Here is a 12,131-nt window from a genome sequence, read left to right as displayed (position 1 = left end):
TGTAAAAGTTTAACATCATATTTCGAGGGCCCCTCTGGGGACTTCACCTTTTGCTGTATAGTGGGTGCACTAACCCTCTGGACTACTTCTTGCACAGGCTACTGAGTGCAAATAAAAGGCCCTTATAGAAGAATACAAGAAAACAATACTATGAGCAGAAATAAAATGGGTTAATTTTTTATTGGTCAGTATCAAATCACAGGTAAATTTGCTTATGTTTGAAAAATAAAAACAAGACAGAACATCCTCCCAGTTATAATTAAACTCTGCATGTGTGTGTTTTGTTATGAAAAGGAAGTAATACACTGAAAAGCAATGCATCACATGGCTAGGTTGGCCACACATGAATAAAGGAAAACATTTACACAAATCTTAATAAAATAAACCCAGACCTTGTTTTGACAGTTTTTGGAACAGTTATTAACTTTTGCCACTGATCTGCAAGTCACTGTGTATTGTGAGATCTTAAGTTCGGATACATATGAAAACAAGTGTAAGGGATATTTTTCTGTTGATCCCTGTACTATGATCATGGGCCTTATGTTGGATAATCAATAGATGATACAGAGCTCAAAAGTATAAATAGGCACAATACTTGTTTACCTCAATATATAAATATATGTACATTTGAGCATTAGAATAAATGCCAAAAGCACGGAGCATGAGTTTATTTATATGTTCAGTAGTAGTATGCATCTATTGCATTGTTACATGACTGATGCTTAGACTACATGGATGGCAAAAAGTGTATGCAAAAGTAAGACAATATTAACCAATAATATGTATCTGTAAAAATATTTGTTTTAACATACCAGTAGATATTTATACTGTTTATAGTCTAGGAAAAAAAAGGTATTCAAATACATGTAAACCCATATACAAGTTATAGCCAATATTGATAACTGCCAGGGTGCATCAGCGGCAGCTGGACATCCTTGCTAAACTTAAAAATATAAAGGATTTTTAAATAGTTAAAACTTAAACTTGGCATATAAAGAAATGGTTGTCCTAGTCTCCATGTAAGGAACTATAGTTTTAACAAATTACCGGTGCATGTCGACTTATTTCTGGTTTTGGTCAGTATTAGGCCAAACTTTATCGATATAACCTCATTTAGCATTTGACCTCATCTTATATAAATACATATACTGAACAGTCTCCATATATGCAGCTCATAGTATGTTAATGGGGAGGGTCACCTTTTAATTAACCATTAGTATGATATAGACACTCACATTCTAAAAGTATTTGTAATTAGTTTTCATTAGTTAGTTTTTGAATTATTTTGCTTAGCAAATCCCAGTTTGGAATTTCAGTAGCTATACCCTAGCAACCAGGCAGTGGTATACATTAAAGGGGTTGTTCACCTTTTAGATAACTTTTAGTATGATGCAGAGAGTGATATTCTGAGACAATTTGCAATTTGTTTTCATTTTTTATTATTGAAGGTTTGAGTTATTTAGCTTTTTATTCAGCAGCTCTTCAATTTGCATCTTAAACAATCTGGTAACTAGGTTCCAAGTTACCCTAGCAATCATGCATTGATTTGCATAAGAGACTGAAATATGAATGATCAGTAATAAAAAGTAACAATAACAATACATTTGTAGCCTTACAGAGCATTTGTTTTTTAGAAGAGAGTCAATGACGCCCATTTGAAAGCTGCAAAGAGTCAGAAGAAAAAGGCAAATAAACTATAAAAAATAAAAACCAATTGAAAAATTGCTTAGAATTGGCCATTCTATAACATAATAACAAAGTTACCTTAAAGGTGAACCACCAGACTAGAATATATACATATATTTGTGTTCAGAATAATAGCAGTTTAACATCACTAGCCTAACCAATCACTGTTTTGGTATAAATTATATTTCTTCATGGCAAATAATTTACTAGTAGGTGTAGTAGAGTAATAGAAAACCAACAGACTCAACAGTCAGAGTAGACCTAGGCTGGAAGTGGGTGGGAGGATGGGGATTGGAGTGCGCTGGGCCCCTCTGAAGATTTTTTTTGTGGGAGCCCAGTGCACTCTAGTTATGCCAATGCAAGAAATGCAGTAGAATCTGGAATGTAGTCCAATCATCCTGGGCTGAAATACCTATTTAAAGGTGCCAGAAATTAATCGTCTCCACGCAACACAGATGTGTAGCAGTTCTCAGAAAGAGTGTTGTAAATATTGAAACATTTTTCATTTTATACAGTGAATGAGTTTGTAAAGATGAATGCAAACATTGCTATTTTTTTCCCCCCAACAGCCTAATATTGCCTTTCCTTCACTTTCTGTAAAGGAATGACAAATAAGATAATTTTTTCTCCATTTGGAATAGAATGTGCAGTGTTCCCAATGCATTTGTGTGTATGGAAATAAAAGCTATTATAAGGATTTTAAGTTTTATTCCTTTTTTTTTTTTAAACACACTTATTATTCTGAACACAACTGTATATAGGAGAGGATCTGAATTAAAACTAAAAAGTAGCAATATAAAATTTTAGCTTAAAGCAATATTTTGGCTGATGGAATCACGGACGCCATCTCACAACTTAAAGATATCAAATACAACGAAAAATTAACTAAAAAAAGAAAACTAACTGAAAAATAGCTAAGAATAGGCCAGTTTACAACATAATAAATGTTAACTTAAAGGTGAGCAACCCTTTTAACAGTTGTAGTATGGTTTTCTTCAAAATTTGTAAACTAAGGAAGAAATGTGTAAATTCATTGTCTATGCTGCTTTGGTATTATAATTTTCTGGGAACAAAAATTTTACAAGATTTCAGACAAGATTTAAAACATAGCCTTGGATACAGAACTATATATGATTAGTAACAATTTTTGCCATGCTAGAGACCTCTAGTGACCAAACAGAGGTATAACATTATACCAAAAAAATTTCTGTATGCATGCTCTTTAGTTTACAAATTTTTATTTTATAATATTAAAATATCATAAATCCGCATTAGGCTCCATGTGGGGTTGTTTTGATATTTTAATATGATAAAATAAAAATATTTTAAACTAAAGCGCATGCAAATAGAAAATGAGTATACGATTTAAAATTAGTCTTTAATTAACTGCTTACTTGGCAGTGAATGTCCATATGAGAAATTTGAAAGCAGGTAGTGTCCAACAATCAATTATCTAGACTTTGGCCTCTCCTCCAGCACATGAATCATTGATTCAGTCCCATGACTCCAGTGACCCTAAAATGCTCAAGTGTGCAGTGACACAGTATGGGGCTCCATGGAAAATTAGCCAAAGGATAGATAATCATTGTTTGACCCTACCGCCGCTCCATGTGACATTAGCCTTTAAGTACCACATTCCCTTTTCTTTAAGGAGAAAAAAAATCAAACAGTGGCCTTTATGCTAAAAAAAAAAAAAAAAAAAACAAAAAATATGGTCATAGAGGTAGTGAGAGACACAAGGGAAGGTATTTCCTTTTTCGTTTATGACAGGAGCACAGATCAGTGCTCCTTTACTATTGTTGAACGTAGTGGTAGAGCAAAGATGACGTGAAACGGTAGGACATGCCAGTTTAACTGTATTTGAAAAGCTTTCTACAAGCACATTATATGAAATCAGGTTTCTCAGGTAAAGTGCACCCTGCTCGTCTGATTACCACGTTTGCCGAGTAATGACCAGCTCGAACACATTCTTCTAAAGGTTGCTCAGATACCAGTTGAGAGAGGAAACCTGTAATTTAAAATGAAAACATTCTGAAAAATGTATTTGACAAACAATACATATGCTATAAAGGTTAGGCTAGCGCAATTTGACTTTAAGTTAAGTACATTGCTTGTAATATAAGTGTAAACAGGTAATTTATACTAATGTATGATTGGACCCCAGCATGCAGGACTGTTGACTGGCTAGTATTAGAAAGATAATTAAACTCACAAACTGAGCTAACTACAGACAAGTATATTTTAACTGTTACCACGCAGAAGCTACTCCATTTTGTAGTAGGTAAAATCTATCAGTGGCTTACAGTATTAGTGTGTAGCTAGGAAATAAATTTAAAGAATTAAAAAAAAAATGAACAAGTAAATCTTTATTTTGTTTTTCTCTAAAATTACTATTAACAGCCCCGGGAAAAACATACCTTTCTCTAGGGCTGGAAATAGCGGTAGGCAGAAGAGGCACCTGCCTAGGGCGCAACAATACGAGGGCGCTGGGAAGGTACCTGTTAAAGGGTCTTCTGCCTAACCCTTGTCGTGTTCACTTTGTTCTGCTGCTCTGCTCTCCCTTCCACTGCTCATCCTTGTGTCGCCCTGCTTTTCTCCCTCCATCTAGTTTTGTGGTTTCTCTGATACAGGCAGCTGACCTGCACCTCATTTAGCTAATCCCTTGTCTAGAGTGCTGGGCATGCTCACTGCCTCTGCTCCAATGGAAATATATCTGCTTTGAGGAATCAAGACCTCTTTGAGGTCTTTACAGTCAGAGAGACAGAACAACAACTAAGCGGCTCAAGCTTAATGCTTAAGAAGTACTTTACTTTCTAGACAACAGAACATTATTAAAGATGTTATGGTCTACAGTACCAAATACAAAAATGAGATTCAAGAAGGATGAAGATTTTTTTATCCATCAGCAAATCATTCAGTATACACACTAGATTTCCTTATGGTTTTTTTCAGAACCCATACTAGAACATGCAGTAGATCATATTCTGTGACATGGTGCCTGAGTAAAACTTTGCAGCTAAAGGATGCTTGAGAAGAAGCCACCACATTGCACTTGTAACATTTTTTTGAAGGTAAGTATGGAGGATCTTGTGGCCGCACGGCATACACTCATATGAAAAACCCCTCTTAATTCTGGAGTTTTGTTTATCATTGGCTGAGTTTTCAAAGTAACAACTTCCTTTTAATATAGAACATGCCTTATGGAAACAGTATTTCAGCAGTGACAAAGTTTATTGGATTAACAGAAATATGCAACATGCATCATAGCAAAATTAGACAGGTGCATACATTTGGTCACCCCAACAGAGGTATTACATCAATACTTAGTTGAGCCTCCTTTTGCACGTGTAACAGCCTCTAGACGTCTCCTATAGCCTTTGTGGAGTGTCTGGATTCTGGACGGCTGTATTTTTGACCATTCATCTATACAAAACTTCTCCAGTTCAGTTCAATTTGAAGCCGCAGAGCAGGGACAGCCTGCTTCAAATCATCCCATAGATTTTTGATGATATTCAAGTCAGGGCACTGTGACTGCCATTCTAGAATATTGTACTTCTCCCTCTGCATAAATGCCTTTGTAGATTTTGAAGTGTGTTTAGGGTCATTGTCTTGTTGGAATATCCAACCCCAGCGTAACAACAACTTTGTGACTGATGCTTTGAACATTATCCTGAAGAATTTGTTGATATTTGGTTGAATTCAATCGACCCTTGACTTTAACAAGGGCCCCAGTTCCACAGAATGATGAAACCTCCACCAAATTTGACAGTAGGTAGCAGGTTTTTTATTGGAATACAGTGTTCCTCTTCCACCAAAGAGCTTTTCGTTATGACAAAATAACTATTTTTGTCTCATCACTCCAAAGCACTTTGTTCCAAAAATGACTGTGGCTTGTCTAAATGAGCTTTTGCATACAAGTGACTGTTTGTGGCCTGAGTGCAGAAATGGCTTCTTTCTCATCACCCTGCCATACAGATGTTCTTTGTGCAAATTGCAATGAATTGTAGAACAATGTACAGATACACCATCAGCAGCAAGATATTTGGAGGTGATCTTTGGGTTGTCTGTAACCATTCTCCCAATCCTCTGCATATGCCGCTCCTGTATTTTTCTTGGCCAGACCTGGGTTTTATGGCAACTGTGCCTGTGGCCTTCCATTTTCCTGATTATATTCCTTACAGTTGAAACAGACAGTTTAAACCTCTGAGATAGCTTTTTGTAGCCTTACCCTAAACCAGGGGTCGCCAACCTTTTTTACTTGTGAGCCACATTTAAATGTAAAAAAGCGTTGGAGAGCAACAGAAACATGAAAAAGTCCATGGGGATGTTGAATAAGAGCTGTGATTGGCTGTTTGGTAGCCCCTATATCAGTGATCCCCAACCAGTAGCTCGCGAGCAACATGTTGCTCACCAGCTCCTTGGATGTTGCTCCCAGTGGCCTGAAAGCAGGTGCTTATTTTTGAATTCCAGGCTTGGAGGCAAGTTTTGGTTGCATGAAAACCAGGTGCACTGTCAACTAGAGCCTCCTGTAGTCTGCCAGTCCACACAGGGGCCACCACATAGTCAATTACAGCCCTTATTTGGCACCTCAGGAAGTTTTTGCCTGCCTGTATTGCTCCCTAACTCTCTCTTTTTTTTAATGTGGCTCACAGGGTAAAAAAGGTTGGGGACCCCTGCCCTATATGAACTGGTAGCCTACAGGAGTCTCTGTTTGGCAGTACATCTGGTTTTTATGCAACCAAAACTTGCCTCTAGGCCAGGAATTCAAAAATAAGCACCTGCTTTCAGACCACTGGGAGCAACATCCAAGATGTTGGTGAGCAAACATGCTGCTCACGAGCTACTGGTTGGGGAACACTGCCCTAAACCATGACACTGAACAATCTTTGTTTTCAGATCTTTTGAGAGTTGCTTTGAGGATCCCATGCTGTCACTCTTCCGAGGAGAGTCAAACAGAAGCACAACTTGCAATTGAAACTTACCTTTTCTCATGATTGGACACACCTGCCTATAAAGTTCAAGGCTTAACAAGCTAATCCAACAAACTTGGTATTGCCAGTAATCAGTATTGAGCAGTTACATGCATTCAAATTAACAAAATTACAAGGGTTCTCAAATTTTTGCACAGCCAGTTTTTCACATTTGATTTAATTTTATACAACTGAATACTGCTTCACTAAAAACCTTTTAGAACATCTCAGATGTTCCTGGGAAATGAAAGACATACTACTGTTATTTTTTTATTGTTAAAAGTGGAGTAAATTATTATGCAGGCTGAGAGGGGTTCCTATACTTTTTCATACGACTGTACATGGTCCATAGAAGTGCATTGAGCTCATGTTGAATGAGCAGAGATGGAAAAGAGTGGTCTTTTGCCTACCCCCGTGTAGGCAAGGTGGATGGTTTCCCTTATCATCTGCTATTCAAGGCTTTGCTTGCCTTGGTCCCTGATGAGGTGAACCGAATAGGGCAAAGATATTTGAGTGCACTCACCACGTCTTAAGAGAAAGGAATTAGAGGCTGATTAAGTGCATGGGTTAAAAAGGTTCCCTCTGTAGCAAACGTAGGACTAAATGGGGGCGTATATGTTGAGCTGCCCGTGTGAAGTTTCTGACATCCAGAAGGCTGGATGTGGTGATAGGATCATTATTGGATTTCTTCCTGGCCTGCAGGATGGATTATGTTGTCCTAGAACCCTTGTTACCCAGATGGAAGTCTCAAGAGCCACAAGGTCAAGGACAGCTTTTGGATGTTGCGATGTGTGAGCAGGTCTAGATATAGAGGGAGATGCCACGGTTTCACTAGCGACACAGCTTGCAGGTCTGAGAAGCACACCCTTCTGGGTATTTATGGAGCGTTAACAATTGCCGTGTGTGACTTCAATTGCAGGACTTGGGGTATGGGTGGGAAAAGCAGACCAGTCGAAAATTCTATGGGATGTTCATGGCACCCAAAGTTGTGGCACTGGGGTCCTGATTACGTGTGCAGTAAGATGGGACTTGGTGATTGAATGAGGATGCCATTGGGTCAGGCGAGTGAGGTGTAGGAAAATTTCATCTTTTCAGTTTTTATTCCCCTGAATCTAGTGTTTGGTGATTGAGGAGGTCTGACTCCCAGCTCTCCTTTCCTGGTACGTAGTTGGCCGAAATCTGGAGGATGGTTCTTTCTGCCCATTCATGAAAGAACCATGCTCGGCTGTGGATGCCTCCCTGATGACTGAGATAGGCAACTGCTGGTGAGTTGTCTGTTTAGATTTTTACAGGGCTGTCTTGGAGGAGATCTGTCCAATTATGCAATGCATGTCTGATTGCCAACAGCCCGAGTACATTGATTGGAAGTTTGGCCTCCTCTGTGGACCATTTTCCATGAACTGTTCTGTCTTGAATATCCACCCCAGCCTGATAGACTAGTGTTGGTGGTGACTGTCAAAGCTTGAGAGGTGGAACAGGTGGGTCTGGCGGCTGGGTTTTTGCTCTTTGTTCACCAGAGTAAGAGTTGTTTGTAGGCAGAGTTGAATCTTGGATTCGATGGATGTCTATCCTTTGTTCAACTTTGTTAGTTGAACCCTTTGCAATTGTTGCATATGGAATTGTATATAGCAATGCTGTCCAACTTCTGTGATATCAAGCGCTGGAATTTTTGTAGCCTACATGGTGGAGGTCCAATAATGGAAGCCAGGATTGACCACGCCCCACTTTAAGCTAAACCCATTTAAACCACACCAATGTTATCGCAAGAACGTCTAAGGCCATGTCCACATACCCTTAAATCCATCCCCTCCCCTGTGGATAATACAGCACTATTGTATAGGTTGAGGGATGTAAAATATGATTTGACAGCAACTGGAGCATGTCAGTTATTAGAAGGGTGCAGCGCTACAGCATGTCAAAAAGCAAATTTGGACAGCACTGAGGCCATGTCTGGTATAGGTGGTATAGGGTGGTTCAAAAGTAGTACTGAAGCATGGTTGATTGGAAGCAAAACCACCCCCACATTCCACCATATAAGACAGAGTTGCAGTAGCATAGGTGCTTACTTTAAAGGGGGCCCATCACCCAAAAAAAAATATTCAAACTCCTGTTTTATCAAATTAGTCAAGCAAAATGAACTTTAATTACACTGTATAAATTATTTTAATCTTGCTTCCTTCAGTCTGGGATTTCATAATTATAGCAAGCAGGCAGGAGCCATTTTGTGGACACTGTTATTAAGGCAAGCCTTGCATTATCTCAGAATCTTGTTTGTGCACCAGAATGGGGGACCTGATAACCATCCCCATGCACTGGCTACACAATTAAATGCTCAAGAGAATGGGGGAATATGTGGAGAGCAGTGACATCTAAGAAGTGCTGAATGGCATAGAGGAGTGGCAGACAATATTTGATTGTAGAAAATAATCGTAGCAGGGGATGCAGGTATATATGGCCCTGGCCTAGCCACACGCCAGTATAAATCTCAGAAAAGAAAGTATTGCCAATACCTGTATTTGATTTCAACGGGGTGCTCCCACTTTTATTCAAGGTGCTTCCAGACACTTAACAATGGATCAAACGTTTCGGGACCGCATGGCCCTTCCTCAGTGAGGAAGGGCCATGCGGTCCCGAAACGTTTGATCCATTGTTAAGTGTCTGGAAGCACCTTGAATAAAACTGGGAGCACCCCGTTGAAATCAAATACAGGTATTGGCAATACTTTCTTTTCTGAGACAATATTTGATTGACAGCTGAGATTTTTAAATGAGATTACAACAGCTATGAATGCTTTAATAAAAAATAGAAATTGGATTTCATGTTTAATATGAAAAGGACTTTTATTATCCAGATTTGTGTGTCTGGGTGACAGGTCCACTTTAATTTAGTAATCCTCCCTGCCCAGCACAGTTACCTAAGGGAAAATTAAGGAGAAAAAAAGAAATGAACTACAGTACCTACTTGGAAGCAGGATTAAAATTACACAGGATTAGCTAATGTTGTGAAGAGGAGGAACAACCTACAACTTTTTTTCATCATCCTGCCTCCTAGACATTAACCCGTAGGTCCTTGTGCTACCTAGGGATGATTGAGAAAGGTGGATAGACTAAATAAAAAAAAAAAAAGCATAATTTTGCAACTTTAGAAGTGGTAAAGCCTCAACTTTAATATGCACTGCAGTTTTGGTTGTCAGCCCACAGAACAAATAAAATAACGGAATGGTAAGAGTACAGAGACATGCAAAAGGAAAGACTAAAAAAAGTCTTTGTGAAGTGACATAACAGTTAAACAAAATGTATTATAGTGTTTAACCGTGGCCATACACAGGGAGATCTGCTCATTTGGCGATGTCACCAAACGAGCAAATCTCTCCCTGATGGAGGTGGTCGATATCGGGCTGATCCGATCGTGGGTCCTAGGGCCCAACGATCGGATCAGAACGGAATCTATACGGGCGGTCCAGCTGGGCCGCATCAACGAACAAATGGGGATGCAAACTGATGGGATTTTTTTACTCTTGCCTGATTTGGCTGACTTTCAGCCAGATATCTATCGGGAAAATCCGTCGGAGGGCCCTACATACGGGTCGATAAGCTGACGACTATTTGTTGGCAGCTTTTAACGGCCCGTGTATGGGGGCCTTTAGAGTGTTTCCAGAATAAATTAGCACATTTTAATTTTTTTACAAAAGGGATCTTTTCAATGGGCTGTTGCTCCTTTTCATAAAAAAAATTGCACCAATCCCAAGAAGAAAAACAAAAAAAAGTAGTTTCACGTGATAGTGCCATATAGATGATAATACATAACAAAAGCCATGTAGTGATCACTTACCTCCCACAAAAGCATCTCCTGCTCCATTGGTATCCACTATTTTGCTCTGGTCTATTTCTATTACTGGGAAAGCAACAACGTCATTTTCTGGAGGGGAAAATATAAATGATCAACTGTTATGACCAATTGTACATTTTTTTTAATTTAGGTTTGTTTTTTTTTTTAATTTAGAGCTTTTGATTTTATCCCACAAACTTTTGCGGTCAGTGTTTCACCTCTACCCATTCCTTCATTATGACAACATTGTTTGTCTGTAGACCTTGAAATCTAAGAATAAGTCTGCTGAAACTTATATGACCTCTGTTAAAGCATTTGACCAGTGGCCACTAGTTTTTGTATGTGGTATGGCGGCTTTTTATGGTCTTGGACTTCTAATATCCTGTTTCAAGATTTTTGTCATTTCATGTTAAAATGGTGGAACTTTGGGTAGATATCAATAAGGAACTTACTGACTTCAATCACTCAATTACAAAAGGAAAGTACAGGCAAGGTTGAGGCAAAAGCATGGTTAAAGTCAGGAAAATGCCAGGACAGGCATATATAGAGGTATACATGGTAAAGAGCCAAAAAAGAGAGTGTACAAGACAAACAGGTCTAGACAGAAACTGTGTAAAAATAAGCCAGGATAAGAAATAAGTGAAGATAAAGCATTGAACATCCCCTACAAAGAAATTTGCTGAAGCAACAGACAGGGAACCCAACATGTAAGGAGAACCTTGTCATGCATAGATCTCCAGGTGGTGAAAGGTAGGGAGATGCTTTGGTCTCCCATCTTGCACAACAGGGTGGTTGTGCACTGTCACAAACATTTTCATGCTTTATATTGGATTTTTTTTTTTTTTTTTTTTGCAAGGTGTGACATACATTTTTCATGGTGGCACTTATTCAGGTTTTATAAGGGACCCCTCTCTAACTGATGCTTTATTGTGGTTTTATGGTATAGGGATGTTTTTTTAACGAATTGCTAAGATGCTTAAGAATAAAATGTAAATGCTTTAAATTTTGCATGTATGTTATTTTGAGATGCAACCTTGTAGTTTCAATATTTTTTTGGTTCTAATTGTATGAGAAGATGAAACATCATGTGGAATGAGCTTGGAATTAATTAGGTTGAATATAGGTTACACATGGTTCACTTCTTTATGCATGGAATCAAACATTTGTATGCACTACTGGTTCAGCCCTCACTTTCCTGCTATTCCAGGACTATGGGGCGATTCACTAACTTCGAGTGAAGGTTTCGAAGGTAAAAAACTTCGAATTTCGAAGTTTTTTTTTGGGCTACTTCGACCATCGAATGGGCCACTTTGACCTTCGACTACGACTTTGAATCGAAGGATTCGAAGTAAAAATCGTTAGACTATTCGACCATTCGATAGTCGAAGTACTGTCTCTTTAAAAAAAACTTCGACCCCCTAGTTCGCCATCTAAAAGCTACCGAAGTCAATGTTAGCCTATGGAGAAGGTCCCCATAGGCTTGGCTAACTTTTTTTGATCGAAGGATATTCCTTTGATTGTTGGATTAAAATCCTTCGAATCGTTCGATTCAAAGGATTTTATCGTTTGATCGAAGGAATTATCCTTCGATTGAACTATCTGCGCTAAATCCTTCGACTTCGATATTCGAAGTCGAAGGATTTTAAT

The 12,131-nt window shown here is 38.6% G+C and overlaps 1 protein-coding gene across 1 annotated transcript in view; it reads right to left on the bottom strand.

Moving 5' to 3' along the window:
* Positions 1 to 3,525: 3,525 nt before the first annotated feature.
* Positions 3,526 to 12,131, bottom strand: part of adk.S (adenosine kinase S homeolog) — a gene marked incomplete at its 5' end in the record, with an annotated part of 132,430 nt that continues 123,824 nt past the window's right edge. Inside the window, 2 exon segments of the mRNA NM_001092888.1 lie at positions 3,526 to 3,694; positions 10,488 to 10,574. Coding sequence (NP_001086357.1) covers positions 3,570 to 3,694; positions 10,488 to 10,574 — 212 coding nt within the window. The 3' untranslated portion in view covers positions 3,526 to 3,569.

The sequence above is a fragment of the Xenopus laevis genome, chromosome 7S (assembly GCF_017654675.1).
Source record: "Xenopus laevis strain J_2021 chromosome 7S, Xenopus_laevis_v10.1, whole genome shotgun sequence".
Taxonomy (NCBI): domain Eukaryota; kingdom Metazoa; phylum Chordata; class Amphibia; order Anura; family Pipidae; genus Xenopus; species Xenopus laevis.
Note: the sequence above shows the minus strand (reverse complement) of the source record. Positions and strands in the feature narration are given on the sequence as shown.